The sequence below is a fragment of the Balaenoptera ricei genome, chromosome 1 (assembly GCF_028023285.1).
Source record: "Balaenoptera ricei isolate mBalRic1 chromosome 1, mBalRic1.hap2, whole genome shotgun sequence".
In the NCBI taxonomy this organism is placed as follows: Eukaryota; Metazoa; Chordata; class Mammalia; order Artiodactyla; family Balaenopteridae; genus Balaenoptera; species Balaenoptera ricei.
Window position 1 is genome coordinate 81,442,982 of NC_082639.1, and position 18,490 is coordinate 81,461,471.

General features: G+C 50.0%; 1 protein-coding gene across 1 annotated transcript; it reads right to left on the bottom strand.

Moving 5' to 3' along the window:
- Positions 1-253: 253 nt before the first annotated feature.
- Positions 254-7,442, bottom strand: GFI1 (growth factor independent 1 transcriptional repressor). Its single transcript, XM_059900122.1, has 6 exons — positions 7,298-7,442; positions 6,795-6,977; positions 4,614-5,095; positions 4,355-4,492; positions 3,136-3,301; positions 254-432 (listed from the first exon to the last, which is right to left on the bottom strand). Exons 1-6 carry the CDS (start codon positions 7,410-7,412, stop codon positions 254-256), a joined length of 1,263 nt encoding a protein of 420 aa, XP_059756105.1. The 5' UTR covers positions 7,413-7,442.
- Positions 7,443-18,490: the final 11,048 nt, after the last annotated feature.

Genomic DNA, 18,490 nt, shown 5'->3' on the forward strand with positions numbered 1-18,490 from the left:
TTATCTGATTGCCTCTCCACGTGGAGTCTTCAGATGTAGAGGAGCCTATTCGGTGAGTCCCATACCCAGGCAGTCATTTGGTTCCCACTCCAGGCTGAAATTCGAAAAGGTAACTTATCCCCTCTGGCGGCTCCAGGGAGAAAAGGGAAGGGGGATCACCTTGGTGGGATCTGTGGAAGTGGCTGGTGGCAAGTGGGGAGGCTGCCCTCCGTAGTGTTGCGTGCCTAACTGCGCCTGCAGCCGGCCAAGGCGCTCACTTGAGCCCATGCTGTGTCTCCCGGTGCCGCCTGAGGTCCACCTTCCTCTGGAAGCCCTTTCCACACAGGTCGCAGCCGAAGGGCTTGAAGCCTGTGTGCTTGCGGCTGTGGGTGATGAGGTTGGAGCTCTGGCTGAATGCCTTGCCACACACCTGGCACTTGTGGGGCTTCTCACCTACAGGGATGGAAGGGGGAGGGGAGGAAGCATGAGTCTATGATAGAGCTAGAGGGGACTCACTGTGACCCGCAAGCTCTTGGCAGCGGCTGGCTGCACCACAGTCTAGGGCCTCTGAGCAGCTTGGAGGGTGCCGTGTGTGGCAGTGCAAGTCCCGGGAAGCCAGGGGTGCACCAGGTGAAAGGGAGACTCGCCGGGTGGGGGTTCCCAGCCAGAGGCCTCAAACGGTTTCCTGCTAAACGGAAACAGAGCAAAGGCCACGTGCCCTCCCCAGACACGCAGCTGAATCCGCCCTGGGAGGACTCCCTTGGCTTTAGAAGTAGAGAGCTCCCACAGCAGATGTTCAGCGCAAGGGGCTGGGGTGCTGTCTTTCAAACCATGTGACTCTGTTCTAATTGAGAGGAAGTTTTCAAATCTGAGTTTCCAAGTGAGTGTTGGTTTGTATGGACCAGTGAGCCTGTCTTCTTTCTTGCTCTTGGAGGACAACAGGATGTATTTGAAAGCATGGGCATTTCTAGAAGTCTTATTTTAAAAAATCCACGTCTGGGTCACAAAGTATTTCTTAAGGCAGCTGATCCTTTTCTGTCTTGATTTTACTTTCTTTTTATGAGGTTAATCACAGGATTCTTTATATACCAGCGACTCTTCACCATAGATTAATAAATAGCAGATAGGCTTCCCTGGTGGCACAGTCGTTAAGAATCCGCCTGCCAATGCAGGGGACACGGGTTCGAGTCCTGGTCTGCGAAGATCTCACATGCCGTGGAACAACTAAGCCCGTGTGCCACAACTACTGAGCCTGCGCTCCAGAGCCCGCGAGCCACAACTCCTGAAGCCCGGGCGCCTAGAGCCCGTGCTCTGCAACAAGAGAAGCCACCGCAATGAGAAGCCCACGCACCGCAATGAAGAGTAGCCCCCCGCTTGCCACAACTAGAGAAAGCCCAAGCGCAGCAACAAAGACCCAACGCAGCCAAAAATAAATAAATAAAATACCTTTAAATAAGTAATAGAAAAGGGTTTGTTTTCCCCCCAGTTCATATGCTGTTTAACATTTGGGAAAGTAGCATGATTTTCCAAATAGCCTCAGCAGGCATTATAGTCAGGGTTTGGCCTTGGAAAAAATGCAAAATAGAAGAAGTCTGTTTTTGAGGAACCCTCTGTTCCTCTTGCTGTACCCCTTTCTATCTTTGTGCTTCAGATTTCCTTGATAAGGAACCAATCATCAAAACTTATCCTATCCCTTAGGGTCAAACAAATCTGAGAAACCAATTCTAGCTATAATGTAAATGTTTGATAAGGGCTTAATGTTTCATTCAGTCAAGATCCTAGTTGCATTTTGGTGAGCGTCTTGAATACCTTTACTCAAAAGGAGCGAGTTGCATGGAAATTTCAGGCAAGAAAGCATGATTAAAGTAGGATGTTTTTCTAGGTTTTCTGATGGGGGCATCTACACTGCCCAAGCATATTTGTAAACATCAACGGTGACTGTTTGGAACACACTGCAATTTGTTTTAAGTCAGTATTCATCTTCTAAAATAAAATAAAATTCTGGATCTTGTGTAAATGTCTTGTTGACTATTAAAGAGAGTGTTCCTGGCATTAAAACTGCCACCTACACACAATCAAAATGTTAGAGAAAGAGTTCAGGATTGGAAGCCAGAGCATTCCACAGCCCTATGATTTACTCTCAGTCTGACCTTTGGTAAATCATTCCATCTCTCTGAGTTTCAGGATGGTAAGAGCAGCTCCTTCTACTATATGGGACGGCAGTAAGAATCGAATGAAGAGATAAATTTGAAAGCACTTTGTACATTATAAAGCATCATAATAGGCTAAAGACTCATCATTGTTATGACAAACTTGCTGATATTTTGAAAAGGGCAATAAGTGAATAGAAGCTTTCTATATCCACCAATCCCCTTGGCTTTGAAAATAGAATATAATAAACAGTGGTCAACAGGATAGACATTTGAGAGCAGACAGACCTGAATTCAAGTCCTGGCTTTGCCACTTGCTAGCAATATGACCCTGGGCAGGTGCCTCACTTTCCTCATCTCTAAAATGGGGATAAGGAGTAGTCTACCTCCCTGAGTTGTTGTGAGCATAAAATGAGATAATGCATTTTAAAAGCGCTTAGCAGAAAAAGCCTAGTAATAGTTACCATTTTTTCCCTTGTTCAGTTAGAATAAGCTGTCAGACTCCTAAAAATGCAGCCAAAAGGTCACACATAAGACCCTCCCGCAAAAGGCTGGGTGGTAGCCCTAGAGAAAGTCTCAATCTCTAGGTAAACATTTAGAGCAACACTCTGAGAGGACCCTGGAGCTTCATGTCTCACCTAGAGCAGGCAGCAGTTGGAGCAGCTGCTAAACTAGAGGAAAATATTCTTTGCAAGGATAGAAAACTTGCAGCTGACCTGCTGAGTGGTTCTTCAGATATAACCCCAAATCAAAGCCTCTCTGGGGAGAACCACGTACGTAAATGAACCTAAGAGAATCTGTGCCTCCTTGTTTTTTTTTTTGTTTTTTTTAACACACATGCAGTGATTAACTCCATCTGGAAGGCCATTTCCACCACTCATTCTGGGGCAAGAATATCACAGAGAAGGTGAATTATGTTGGCCTCAGGGAGAAAATCAATGACCTCCACCCCCCACTTTCCACCCCTCAACAGGTGTTTCCTACAAGCCAGGGGCCTTCAGCTCACCAGTGTGGATGAAGGTGTGTTTCTTCATGTCTGATTTCTGGTGGAACCTCTTGCCACAGTACTGACAGGGGTAGGGCCGGGTGTCTGAGTGGATGAGTAGGTGTGTGGACAGTGTAGATGACCTCTTGAAGCTCTTGCCACAGATCTTACAGTCAAAGCTCCGTTCCTGTGGAGAGAAAGAGGTGGCATTACTATTGCAATGGTCTAGGCTGCCATTCTCCTCACCACCAACCTGACACTAGCCCAAAGCTAGGGCTCTCCCTTCCTTCAGACTCCCCTTCCCCATAGCCTGCCCCATTATCCTCTCTCCTCCCATTTATTTCCAACCTCTACCCTTCCCACCCATATCCTCTACCCCTTTAACACTTTTTCAACCCAAACACTTTTCAGCCACAAACTTCCACACCCCTTGGTCAAAACGTATCCCCACCCTGCTTTTTTGACACCAATTTACAAACACTTCTCCACCCTCCTCAACAGGAGGCTTAGACCTCAGTCACTTGAGAGGCTCCTCCCGCCTCCCCCCAGCCAGTGTGGGTGTTGAAGGAGACGGGAGATTACTCTTTTTAGTAAATAGGTCTCTGTAAGTAAGCATTCTTCTGTCATAGTAACTTGCGAACTTATTTGCTTATCTACATAGCCTCTATCTCTCAGCTAAACTGTAATCTCTGTGAGGGTATCCTGTCAAGGATACCTGGTGTGTTACTGGATTCTCATGTACCTAGCACCTGGAAGTTGAGCAACAAATATTTATAAGTGAATAACTGAAAGAACAGCGGGACAAATACTGGATGCTCTAAATGAGCTGAGATTCCTCTTCTTCAGTCAGGAGGGGTCAATGCAGATTAAGTGACAGCCATTTGGTAAAAACAAAGAGGCCAAGAAACAGAGCTAATAAATCTGACATATCCGCTGCAAGAGTGCATACAAGCCCTTCTCAAACCCAAAGTAATGATGGGGGGATCACATTCTGGAGTCTCACAATGATGTGACACCAAACTCCAGGGCTGCTTCGAGCCCTGAGCCGGCAACCACGCACCTTTCCCTGCACGCCTACGTCTGAGTAAGGGGACGTGGCAGAGGATACTGGGGGCAGTCGGGGGAAGTCCAAGGAGAAAGGTGCCAGGCAGAGAGCGGTCGGTGCTGCACAGAGAAGCAGAAGATGCCAGAACGCGAAAACCTGAGCAGGGCGGCGCGCGGCCGTGCGTCCCGCGCTTACCTGCGAGTGCACGGCTTTGTGCTGCTCCAGGCTCACCGCGTGCCCGAAGGTCTTGCCGCATATCTCGCACGCAAAGGGTCTCGTGCCGCTGTGGGACCTGCGCACGTGCACCTCGAGCCCGTGCGGTGTGGAGAACACCTGAGGCGGGTGGGGCCGGGGAGAGGGCCGCTGAGAGGGGCCGAGGGGCGCGGACGCTGGCTGGGCGCGGGCCGGGGGCGGGGGCGCGGGGCCGCTAAAGCCAGGCGCGAGGGAGCCTCACCTTGCTGCACTTGATGCACTTGTAGGCGCCGCCGCCCATCAGCAGGCGGGTGCACAGCAGCTCCGACTCCACCTTGACGCCGGTGCCCTTGTCGCCGTGCAGCCCGTGGCCGCTCTCCGGGTACAGCCCGCCGGTCGCCGGCCTCTCGTACAGTCCTGCCGCCGCGGGCCCAAAGTCGCGGTAGAGCCCCAGGCCCGCGCCGCCGGCAACTCCGCCTCCTGCGCTGCCTCCCCCGGGCGCCCCGGCCCCCGCGCCGCCAGCAGCCCGCTCCCGGCCGTAGAGCGCCGCGGGGTGGCCTGGCTCCGGGGCGCGCTCGCAGAAGAGGCCCAGGCCAGCGCCGCGCTCCAGGGCCGCGCACGGCCTGTAGCTCTGCACCAGGTGCCGCAGGTCGGAACCCGCCAGACCGCTCCACGAGTACGGCTTGAAGGGCAGGGAGAAGGGCTGAACTTCGTCCAGCGAGGGGCACACCGACTTCTCCGAGGCTGTGGAAGCACAAGAGGGCGTCCGGTTAGGTCAGGCCCGAGACCCGGCGGCGTCGGCCAGTCGGTGTGTCTGCGAAGTGCCAGGCACCCTGCCGTTGTGCAGCACTCGGTGCGCCAGGCCTCTCGCAGCGTGCCAGGGAAGCCCCCAGGCTCAAACGCTGGCCGGGTCCCTGGGGCCTCGAGGACCACTGGAGGCGACAAGGCAGCACACAGAAACTTAAAATGACAGCAGGTGAGGAGAGAGGTAAATTCTGTGCCAGGTCAGCGGAAGCGCATGGCATTAAGAGAGTCTTTTCTGGCTGGACCAGCACATCTGGCGGCCCCATAGAGAAAGACGCGCCACGCTTCAAAAATGCTCCGAGCAGAGCGGAGCTGCGCGGGAGGAGAAAGCGGCGGCCGTTCCGGCCCTGGGCCGAGCTTGTGGGCAGAGGGCCCAGCTCCGGCGCTCTCCCGGCCCCTACGTGTTCTACTCCTTTTTCTTTCCCGGAATCGGGAAGGAGGGAGGCAGAGAGGACCAATAAAATGCGGCCCGCCCTATCCCTATCCGAGACATATCTGTCTAGGAAAAAATAAAAAACGGGAAGGCGTTAACATTTCTCAGTTATTAAATACCCAATGCAGGTAGCAAAGGGCCAGTGGGAAGGGGGCTCGGGCTTGCTAAATACTCCCTATTCCCAGTCCTGTCATAATTTGACAGAGAAAAAAGAAAAAATCCCACGAATTTCTTAGAGGAATAATTTACAATTTAAGGTTTAGTCACCACCTGCCAGACAAACAGCTTTCCGAATTCGCGGCCTTCTGCACCCCGACCCATGCAAATTTTGCTAAAACCAAATACCAATATATACTTTTCCCTAAGTGCATACGGATTTACTAATCTGTTCACAGACACCGCAGACTTCAGCCCAGGCTAGCCGCTTCAGTGAGAAGCTGCATTTCGAGTTTCCGTCGGAGATTCCGGCGGTGCCCAGTCCTTGCGCGGCGGTGTCCTGCACAGCCAAGGAGGACCCTCGGGTCGCCGGCTCCCAGACGCACTCTCTTTAGCCAAGTCGACGCACTGAGTGTGGGACGGGGTTGGGGGTATCTTTTAAAACTAGTAAATTAAATCTGGAAATAACCCTCGGCAGAATCCCGCTGTTCTGCGCTCTCCATTCCCCACCGCCGGAACCGGAGACTCGCTCCCACCCAACGTGCAGTCGGTTTGCGCGAAGCTCGATTGCTGGCTGGAAATGAAACCAACGGGCGGGTCCCCAAAGCCGGGCCAACCCGGCAGAACGAAAAATGAAGTAGGCCCCCAATCCGCGCCTGCGAAGACCTAGCGGGGGGCCGAGATTTTCGTCCTGGACCGGTCCCTCCCGCTTGGTGCCCAGCTCTGTCAGGCCCAACGCCGCGGGAGCGAGCTTAATTTTTAAAGGCAACGACACTTTTCTCTCAGACTGCCCAGGTCTCCGTTTGAGACTCGGGGGTCTGGATTCTGGGATCCCAGCACTGCCTGGGATCCAAGCAGCCGACCCCGCGAGCAGGCTGTCCCTGTCCCAGAGAAGCCGATGCCTCCCTGCGGGGCCCATGAACAAGCTCCCTCCTCTCAGAAAGACTCTCCGCCATCCATTTGGCATTTCTGTGCCCAAAGCCGCTCCGGTTCATTCCTCACCGCGGGGTCTCTGCCGCCCGGGCCCCAGAGCTCCCAACGGGTCCCTACCTGGAGACACAGAAGGCGACGGAGGCCTCCAGAAGTCCTCAGACTCCGAGCTCCGATCGCAGACGCTGCCCTCACAGCTGCCGGGGGACGTGGAGGCTCTGTCGGGGGCTTCGGTCAGCTGAGACTCGGGGGACAAACGACCCCGGGGCTCCGCCTTCGCCCCGCCTGTGCTCGAGGTGCTGTCTGCGGAGAGGAGGCAGGATAGGGGCTCAGGTTGGGTCTGGATGGGCCCGATGGTTCTGAAGCGGCGCCCCCCAGACCGTGGCACCTGGGCTCCCTCAGCTCTCCCCAGACCCGGCCGGAACCCTCCCGGATCCAAGGGCGGGAGCAGAGAGGCCTTGGCACCTAGGCGACAAGCCCGGAAGGAACCTGAAAGGTAGGTAACAAAAAAGGCAGCAAAGGGGCTTCGGGACCGCCCTTCCCGGTTCCTGGGGGATGGTGTGGCGGGACACAGAGTCTATGGCCCCGGGAGCGGCCCCGCCCGGCCCGCGCACGCCCCGCACCTGCTCCGCCTGGCGCCAGTACATTCTCCAGGCGGAGGGAATAGTCGGGTCCCGGGGAGCGCGGCTGGTGGTAACTGTGAGCCTTTTTGCTCTTAACCAGGAACGAACGCGGCATGGTGGTCGGGCGCGCTCCCCACTCTGCTCCAAGGGTCCCTGGAGCCTCCGTCAGCCCACCGTAAGCCCCAGTCTGGCGGAGACCTGCGAGAGGAGAACAGGGTGGAAACGTGGGTCAGCACGCTCCGAGACCCGGGACTGGGCAGCGGAGTAAAGAAAGCTCGGGCCAGGAAGGAGGGAGGAAGGCCCGCGGGAGGAGGGGCTTGGCCCCGCTGCGCCGCGCTCACCAGGTGGCACTCGGACAGGTGTCGCGAGCCAGCCGCCGCCGCTCAGAGGTAAAACCCGTCCCCAGGCTCAGACAGGCCTCTTCCTTCTGCCCTGCCCACGCCCCTCGGCCCCTCCCCTTCCCTAGCAAAACTCGTTTTGGTAATCAAACTCTCCGAGAGCCGAAGTCCCCAACGGGCCAGTTACCCCAACTCGACCACACACCGCTTGTCTGGATCCGCTCTTGGGTTGGGGAGAAAGGCGTAGACGCGCGGATCAATTTAGGGCGGGGGAGGGCGGAATGTGTCGATGGTCGCGGACCGGGTTGAGGCAAAGAACCAAGCCCTCCAAGAGCCGGCTACAGACTGTAGTGAAAGGGGGTCAGGGGCGAGACGCCTACGGCTGATTGAGGGGCGGGGTCGGGGGAACTGCATCAGAAGGACTGGGGGAAGCAAAGGCCGGAGAAAGAAGGCAGGAAGGTAGGGAAGCAGGTGGCAGAGGACCAATCAAGGCCCCGGGAAGAACTCGCTTCCCGGTGATCTTGATCGCCCCTCACTTGTGCCCCACGCAGGGAAAAAATTGGCCCGGAGACGCGGGTGCGGAGGGAACAGGCAGGGATCGGGGCAAAACACACCAGACCATGGAGACCTAACCTCGGAAACAAAGTCCCGGGAAAAAGCACTTTCCGTTCTGCTCACCAAAAGCCTCGCCCTGGGGAAGTCGAGCCGGGTTCGCGCGCGACGGCTATGAAACGCGCGGTGTGCTGGAGTCCGCAGAGAACCAACCGTTTAGAGGACGCGGGAGAGCGCAGGCTGCTCTGGCAGCAGCTAGAGAGTCGGGATCGGGGCGCGGGCCTGGGAGGGAGCTAGCTGCCCGCTACGCCGCTCTCATTAACCCCCCAATCAGTTCACCTAATCCCGGGGTCGAAACCTGAGCCCGGCGGGGAGGCGGGGCAGCGCCTACGGCCTTTCCTGGGGCTCGCTCCGGGGGCGGGACCTGGCGGGCTAGGAGGTTTGGGGAGAACGAATCTGCCTTTCTCTCAGGGTGAAGGCGATGGGGGCCGGGTTCAAGTGCGAGCTGCAGGCTCTTCGGGCAGCGCAGCTCTCGGTTGTCTTGGTTATTTCAGAAACAAGGGCCCTGGGGATCCCGGGTCTGGGAAGGACCCCTCATCTTTGAGCTTCGCGCGACTTATTCTGCCGGACTAGGAACCGTGCGGCTCCCAGAGCAAGATGCAGGACAGAGTCTAAGTCTGCCGGTTGGCGCTCCGGAATCAACACGAGTTCTTGCTCCACGCCCCACCATGTCCCCGTCCCCGGAGGAGGAATGGGACAGGCTTAGGAGAAAAGACCGCTGGGACATATAGCTGAGTCCCAAGGGACGTTTCCCGTGTCCTAAACGCTAGAAGGCCCCTAGGATTGAGGGTGTTGCCCGCCCGTACCCGGGCCGGCCCCTAAGGGTCGGGGCTTCAGGAGGCCTCGGGGTGCTCGGCTGCCCTAGGGCGAAGCACTGCCGATTCAGTTTTCCCTGCGCCCCGGCGTGAGCTGCTCCGTCGGCTGTATACTTAGACACCACAAATCCAAAACCAATTTCTTAAACAACCATGAAGCTCGGAGGAAAAGGAAAATGGGGTGAAAATGTCCCGAGGGCCCTGCTGCGGTTTGGGTCTGCGTTGGCGCGGAGCGGGACAGGGGCGGGAATGCAGGGGGTGAGCTGTCCGCGCCACCGCTGAGTCTGGACTGACTGGCACGGAAGCGACCTCCCGACTCAGGCCACAGCCCTGCGCCTCCTTTTCATCCTGGCTGGCTCTGTCCGTTCCTGGGAGGGTGGAATGGGTAGAGGGGTGGTAGGACCAAGGGCTGATCGCGTGGGAAGGCGACCTCTCGCAGCAGCTGGCGCCCGGGGGCGGGGCGGCCTCCTCGGCGCACGCGGGCCGGCCGGGCCTCTTTTCACTGTCAGGGCCTGGGAAGGCGGGAGCTGGAGGCGCAAGCGGGCAGCCTCCTGAGCCCAGCTGCCTCCGCCTCCCCACCAGATGTTTCCTTCCCGGTGGATCCCGCTCCCCTGCAGAACCACCAAACCGCCTGGCGTGCGCCCCCTGAGCCAGATCCCCAGCCCCTCCGTGCGGGTCGCGCGGGGACCAAGAGGATAGAGCTCTTTTGGTTCCCGAACTGCGGCCGGCAGCGGGTGGGAACCTGGCAGCGCCCTCTGGTCGCCCCCGCAGTGCCGGTGTCCCGCCAGTTCCTGCGTCCGCCCCCGCCAGGGAGGGAGGCGCAGCGGACCTACCTGCGGGGTCAGGGCGCGGGTATCGCGCTCCGAGAGTTTTCAAACTGAGTTGCTTTCGGGAGAGACCGCGCTGTCTCTCTCTCTCTCTCTCTCCTTTTTTAATCTTCCGAGCTCAGCCCCCAAAACCACAAGCTTCACTTCCTGAGCGTTAAGGAGTAGCTCGCTTAGCCCTGTCAGACCTGCCCCCCAAGCCCCAGTCGGGCGGCGGGCGCGCTCCCCCTTTGCGCAAGGGTATAGGAGGCGGACAGGGGGCCTGGCCTTTCTAGCCGCCCTCCCCTGCGGCCCTCCCCGTTTTTTCTCTGCGGGACGGCGGGAGATGGGGAGACCCGGAGGGCCCAAACACCCAGGCACTAGAAATGACTCGAAAGAAAATGAACTATTCTTGGCTCCTGGGAGACTTCCGCAGCGAGAAGAAGTCACAGATTCAGGACACAGATTGACTGGAGCGCAGGGGGTGGGAGCGCCCAGCTCCGAGGAAGCCTCCCCGCCCATCTGGTCCGGGACACCCCCCCACAACCCCGCTGCCTACTTGGGCTGCGCCGCCCCCGGGTCGGGGCCGTGAATCACCCGCCAGCGGTGCCGCCGGCCTGGAGCCCGGCGAGTGGCCGCGGCGTCCGCAGAGCGAAACCTGCCCCGCGGCCCCGAAATAGCTTGTTGTGGAAACACTTCGGGATAAATACGCCCAACAAGGCTGAAAATACCTTGACACCCAATCCCAGAGGTTTGCTCATTTCCCTTCGGATTTAGGTAATGGTTAAATTTGGAAGAGGTGGGCGAGCGCCGAGCCCCCGGCCGAGAGGGCGCAGGCGGCGCGTCCCGCGGGCGCCCGGCTGGACTGGCAGGCGCGCCCTCCCCACGCCGCGATCGCCCGCGCTGGGCCGAGTCCGCTCGGCCGGCGGCTAATTTCCGGTGGTCGGAGCTGCGAAATTAAAGGCCGTGCGGGAGGGAGCGCGCGCGCGGGGGCAGCGACGGCGGCTGCTCGGCTGACCCCGCCCTGCTGGGGCAAGCCAGGGAGAGCCGTACCCAAGGCGCGGGCTCCGCCACCGCCTGAGGTCAACCCAGGCACCTAGTCGGGAGGGGAGCGGTAAAGCGCCATAAAAGCACTACCCTGCTGATTATTGAAACGTCATTCTTCGCTGGGATTGTGTGTTCCCTGAGGGTAGGGGTGGATCTACAGCATTGTGTCCTGGTGGGCTCGTAGCAAAGGTCTGTGGACTGAGTAAATGAATGAATGGCACTAATTAACTAATTAATTGTAGTAGAATAGGAAAAATTAAAACCTCACCCATAAATAAACAAATGCAGCGACCTCCAACGCTAGACTGTATGTCATGAGCCATAGAGTGCGGCCTGTGGTGTGTACTTAAAGCCTAAACCCTTTACTAAGGGGGATGGATATCGTTATAATTACCTTACTTTCCTAAATGAATTGAGTTAGATTTTGATCACTACTTCCTGCACAATAAATTTCCAGTGTCGGATACCGGGAGAAGGGAGTGGTGTTCCTCAGTTCTTGCAAAATAACTTGCTATTTTTTAGATTAATCCAAAGTTGTCATGCTAAAAAAGTCCTTAGAGAATGTTTTTTAAAAATGATTTTTAATTTGCATTGTAAATCTAAAGGTTTGTGGAAAATATTTGACTACTATTGCCGTGCTTCAAGCGTGCTTTAATAATTTAGACGTTTTATACAGCAATGGCTGCACACCTACTATGTGCCAGGTGTGGGACCATACACGCATCTTAATTGTGTGACTGCATCCTCCTTACACCACTGTTCATTTGCTTAACACACTCTTTATAAATAAATGCAGAGGTAAGCAATCTTAATCAGAAGGACTACAAATATTGAATTAGCTGAAGGGAAATTAAGGTCATTTTGTTAAACTTTTTATTTGTGTGCTTTGTTCTGGCCTAAGGTATAAAAATCTTAAAGCAGTAGAAAACACATCTTTCTTTTTTCCTTCTATCTTATGCAACAGCATAAAAAAGACCAAACAAAATTTTTTTAATGATAAATGGGACCATAGAAAATTTAGTATCAACCAAGTTCTAGAGAAATGGCTGAACCATTTCCTTTGCACATTAGCAAGTTCAAAGTCAAAATTTCTTGAAAAGGTGCTGTGATTAGTTAGTAGTTTAGTGTTGCTGTTTGAAGTCTCAGAAAACATGGGGAGACTTTGAAGGGGACAAATAATCACCTTAGAATAAATCCCGTTCATTCAGAGTAAATCTAGTCATCTTGGTTTTTGTTTTTTTCTTTTTCTTTTTTATTGTCCTTCACAGCCTCTGAGTTTGCAAAATAAAACTGGGGACTGGGACAGGGACACCCAGAAAGGAGCAGGTGGGAGGGGAATGGCACCGAATTCCCCTTTACATACTTTATGTTATGAGCCATGTGGATGTATTACTAATTCAAATAAATAAATACACATTAAAAATATTCAGCCATTGAGATCAGGTTATCTCTCAGGTGCATAGTGTTGGAAAGTGATTCTCATGCTTAGGGGGGACAAAGGAGAAAGGTCAGAATAGGGACACCCAGAAAGGTTAAGAAACTTACCAAGGGGCAGCATAGAGCCAGGACTGGAAGTGATGATAGAATGAACCTGACTTCCCACTACTCCAGACTCCCTCTCATTTACCACTAAACGGAGAGTGAGGAGAGTAAGCACCCCCCACCGCCGAAAAGTACACTTTTTTAAATTTAGGAAGAATCCCTCCCCCCAAATATTCCTTTGGAACTGGATATAATGGTAAGCAGAATGTAGGCTTGGGGCATAATTTTCTATAAATACTGGTTTTCCCAAAAGAGGATGTTAAATTTACTAATTTTATCAGTAATTTACTAATTATTATTAAATAACAATAATAATGTATCTACAGATGCCAAATAACAAATGACCTTCTTCATATGGCAAACATTTCCAAGCTCTGGCCAATGGCTCATTTATTTCAAGCAGCATCTCATAGATCAGAATTTCCTTACAACCAAAGATTTGAGACATTTTTAAAAAGAAAATTGTAACAGGATATTACCAGTCTCTTGTTTTTTTCACAAAGCTTTACAGTTACCATCTCTGTTCTATTTGTGGGAGGCACAGGAAGAATGGGTGATCCTGAGGAGGGGTGATGCCTCCATTTCCAGCATACATTTCTGTGATGTTTGCATCATTTGATCCTCACAGCGATGCTATCAGGAGGGGAGAAGTCTGCACTTTTTGTCGATGGTCATTCGTGGTATCGATCTCTGTTCTGCCAGTTACTAGCCCTGTGACCTTGAACAAATTAGCTCAACTCTCCCAGCCTCAGTTTCTCATCTATAAAGTCAGAGTACCTACCAATCTTGCAAGACCATGGAGCAGTCCTTTGATTTCTACTCTTCACAGGATCCTCTGGGCACCAAGAATGGAAGAATGCTCCCAGTGAAGGTGTCCTAGGTTTAACCTCCTTGTCCCAGGTCCTGATTCAATTTGTTCAACTTTGCATAAGTAAACTTTGTGACAGCAATTTGCAGGGACTTGGATTTTTTTTTTTTAATCAAAGGTCAGGGGAAAAAAATGAATCAAGGATCTATTTTCATTTCTAGATATTCTATGGATTTATTTGGGAGAAGTTAAATGAATAACTAACTTGTTTCAGAACTTAGTTTACCCATCTTTAAAACAAGAAATGCCTCCCATGTATCCAATACCATGAGCTATTGGCTGAGGAGTAGCTGTGGGAGAGATATTGAGAGTAAAATCAATGTTTAATACACACAGTAAAAAGAAAAAAAAAAAATCACAGGACGGGACTAGGCATGAGGCTCCTCTGTAAACCAGACAAGAGATTTTGTCTATAAGAAGGTGGTGCTTTATTTTTTAAATATATTTTTCATTATAAATTATATTAGATACAATTTGATAAAGAAAAGAAGAAACCCAAGACGTAATATTTTTGCTCTGCTTCTTTAAAAAAAAAAAGTAATTGTAATCATATCACAGATACAAATGTGTATTCTGTTTTTTCCACTGGATAATAATATTTCTTTCTTCTATTCTCTTTATTTTTTCAGATTTTCTTTAATTGAACAAAAAACTATTTTATAGTAAAAATTATTTAAATAAAAATTGTAACAATCATGTTCCTTGCTTTTATATTGTCTTTTATCATTCTCAATTGCTATAAAAAGAATTCTATCAAGTAGGTTACTATAATTTACTGAATCATGCCTGTCTTAGTATTTAGCATGTTTTCATTTTTTGCTATTTTAAATAATGCAGTGATAAGTTTTCTGGCTATAGCTTTGCCCACATTTTAAATTGTTTCTTTAGAATATCTTTCTAAGTGTGGAATTTCTGGATCCAACAATGAATATTTTTTATGGCTCTTGATACATCCCAGAAAAAGTGTTTTGGATAGCATGTTTGTGTAATGCACAAGCCAAAAAAATTCATATCACTTAGCAAACAGTTAAAAGGTTAAAAAAATCAACTATGGAAAAGTTAGACCTTGATAAAAGACCAGACATAGAACTGGTTTTTATTTTATGCACAAGAAGTATTTGTTAGACAGTGGCCACACCCTGTCATATTGCTATGGTTTTGTTCTCTTGCTATTAAAAAACTATTTAATTTTTGTCTTTGGATTAGCTGTTTTGGTGGGTGAAGTTAGACAGAAATAAGAGATATATATTTTTTTCTAAATTGTATGAATTCAAGGAATATAAATGCAGAGTGATAATTCCGTGATGCCTTAATTGAAATGTTTGAAATGTTAGGTAATATATTTGTCTCCCTTCCACTCTTATAAGTAGCAAGCTATCAAAATAAAATTCAAATGACACTATAAGTCAATAAAATTTGATGGTATCATCATTTATGGAAAGTGGGTAATGCTTTTTTACCAACATATGCAAAAATTGGGAAATGGGGTAAAGGAGAAATTTGGAGATAAAAAAATTAGTATAAGACTTATGCCATGAGTAAGACCCAATCTTGTATTAATATTCAGAACCTTTTCAAACATGAAGAGAAACACTATTTTCCTTTAATAAACATTTTGGAACCGATATATTTAAATCTTGTCACATTATAAAACATGTTCTATTACTATAAAAATCTAAATTAAACTTTTACATAAAGGATTTCAAACATCTGAAGAGGGAGGGGCTGTCAGCTTTGGTGTTCAGAGTTCAAATAAGAAAATTTGTTAACCTCACCACATATATATTTTTACATTGTTCCTAAGAAGAGATTGACTGAATAAAGTGTCATCTTATGTGTGGGCTGCATGAAATGACTCTTCATAGAAACATACCCAGCGTGAACTTTCATGGAAAAAGAAAAGTAGATTTTAGTTGGTGAATGGAAAATGTAACGAGAGAGAAAATGTAAAATTATTTTTCTTTTTTTTTTTTCATTTCCTCCAAGATGTTTGGTGATCATTTTACCATATGTTTACCCCAGATGAAACACTTCAAACAGTAAAGCCTATATATTTTAACTTTAAAAAATTACTTATAAAGCATAGCTCTGCTACAGGGAATGTCTGACTCCATACCTGGAAGCAAGGTGGGAGTTGAGGCTTCTGGAAAACTCAGGCAGGCTGCGAGGCTCAGAAGATCAGGCCTCATGGATATCCCCAGACTCTCCCTGAGAGACAACTCCCTGGGAGAAGGACAGAAGGACCCGTGGTTGGCAGATGCAACCCACTGGGTGTTCTAGCTCTGCCGCTTACTGGCTGCGTGGAGGAGAGGGAAAGGCTGGGACTTCTGAGAGGCAGACATTAGAGTCGTTTCTATTTCTGCATAAGGACACCAGTGGTTTAAGAAGCCCAGGTTCTGATAACTAGCAGCTTTTTAAAACCCAGCCAAATCTGTTGATTCCCAATCTTGTCTCTTTCCACCAAACCATACTAATAGTTCCACATCCAGCACAGGGAGCAAAAGCCTTGAGCCAGAAGCCATGTGCCTGTTAGAGCCTTGGGGAGTGATAAGGATGGGGGAGATCAAGCCGATAACTAAGTTTGATTGGTAGAGGAGAGGGAACACATTTCCTCACCTCCTGCTGCAACCTTGTAACCAACCCCCCCCCCCCACCTCCACCTTGCCCCCGGGCACGCTGCTCATCACAAGCCCAGAAACAGCATTAAATGAGTGAGTTGCTGAAAGTAGACTAGCTGTGTGACAGAACACTTGTAAAGTTAATAAAAGAAAATATTAAAACACACTTCCATATCCCACTACCTTAGCTTAACCACTAGTAATATTTTGGAGTGTTTTTTTCTCAATCTTAAAAAAAAAAAACTCTAGGTGTATATTTTGCATGCTATGATCGTGTTGTATAATTGTCCATGTAAGTGATGTGTTATGATTTTATTTATTAACACTTTTCTGGACAATTGGATTTTTCTCTTTTTCCCTACTATGAATGATGCTGTGATTTTTTTTTTAAAGTGCATTTGGGTTTTTGTGTATACATAATTCTTTCTTTAGGATTGATTGTCAGAAACGGAATTACTGCATCAAAGAATAAGAACCTTTTAAAGTTTATGAACACATATTGACAAATTATTTTCCCAAATGAGTACAATAATTACACCTCTGTCAAGAAAAATTATAAAGACCGTAGTAACCAAGGAACGGCAGAATGTAGTCATTAAAGGCATGGACTCTGAGCCAGATTTCTACAATCTAGAAATTCTGGCTCTGTCATTTATTAGCCTTAGACAAGCTCCTCAACCTCTCAGTCCCTCAACTTCTTTACCTGTGAGCATGCTTATAATAATAGCACCTACCTCATAGTTTGTTGCACTGCACAGATGTAACGAGATAATAGATGTGAAGCATCGAGTAGGCATTTATGAAGTGTTAGTTACTGTCACTATATACCAAGCACTATCGAGGCCCTTTCATACATTTTCTTTAACCATCCCAATAAACATGCTGTGGAAATAGACTTGAAGAGGTTTGCCTTTCCTAGATCACATGGCCAGAGAAGGACAGGGCCGAGATTCAAACCCAAGCCAGCCTGGCTGCAGACCCTGTAGGTGGACTCTTGGAGGTAGGGCCCACAGTGTGGGAGCAGTAGCTTGCATACTCTGGACAATGACCAGGAATTGCCAGGAAGTGTTTTACTACGGATTTCTGACATCCTCAATCAGACTGACCACCTGAGAGATGCGGGCTGTCAGACCTCACCTCCCACAGGAGGCCTTGGGTTCTGGGCTTTCCAGGATTACTTTCAACTCTCATGGTCTGTGTCTCCATCAAATTGAGTAGTTCATCAAGGCTGGGGCTGGTAGAGAGTGGCAAAGGATCATTGCCTCTTCCTAAAATATTCTTCTTATTAATAAACAAATATTTATTTTGTGTTCCCCTTTCTAAAATATTTTTAACTCTTCCTGTTGTCAGGTAAGGGCCAATTCAGTGGTAGGGGCCATGAGGTTTCATTTGAGCTTTAATTAAAACGCACCCACCACACACATACCCCAGCACATGACCCCCAATGAGGACGTATCTGATGAAAGAACGAACAGGGCTTCTGTGCAAATCAGGGATTTGCTTGTGCACTGCATGGTCTCTTTGTTCACTAGTAGAAGAATGTCCTGGCGGCAACAAGGAAACACAAGGGACAGCACCAGAATGAACTCTGACTCAGGATGGTAACCTGGGTGACCAGTGTGGCAGATGAGTTTCAAAGCAGTCCCTGAGGCCTGAAGGATGGAAAGGCAAGTGCTGGCACAGTTGTTCCACAGGAGGATGGAGTTTGTGGATTCAACAGCACGATTCAGTTTAATTCAACAAATATTTAGTGAATACTGGTTGAATGTCATGTACCGTGCCCTATGTGCGGTACAGAGATGGATATGGGGGCCTCTGCTCTCCTTTACCCACCAAGAAGTGACTATAGCAGGGAAGGTAAATAAAAGAAAAAATTAATGAATGAAGAATATTTCCCTCCTACCCCAGGCCTCTGAGATAGCCATTTGGCCTGGCATACAGGGACTTTTTCCTTTTTTCTCTTTTGGCTGCACTGCACGGCTTGTGGGATCTTAGTTCCCTGACCAGGGATCAAACCCAGGTTCACAGCAGTGAAAGCCTGAGTCTTAACCACTGGACCTCCAGGGAATTCCCCAGGGACTTTTCTTTTGACCAGTGTGATAGTTAATTTTTCGTGTCACTTTGACAAAGGGATACCCAGATAGCTGGTAGAACGTTATTTCTGGATGTATCTGTGCGGGTGTTTCCCAAAGAGATTAACATTTGCATCAGTAGATAAAGTAAAGAAGATCACACTTAACTATGTGGGCTGGCCTCATCCAGTCTATTGAAGGCCCTAATAGAACAAAAAGGTGGAGAGGAAGGGTGAATTCTCTCCCCCCCATCCCCCCCCCCCCCCGCCCCGCCTTCTCTCTCATCTTCTCTTAGCCTTGGACATTGGAATTTCTGGTTTTCAGACCTTCAGCCTCAGACTGGAGTTACACCATCAGCTGCCCTGGTTCTCAGGCATTTAGACACAGACTGAATTATACCACTGGTTCCCTGGTTCTCCAGCTTGCAGATCGTGGCACCTCTTGGCCTCCATAACAGTGTGAGCCAATTCCTATAATA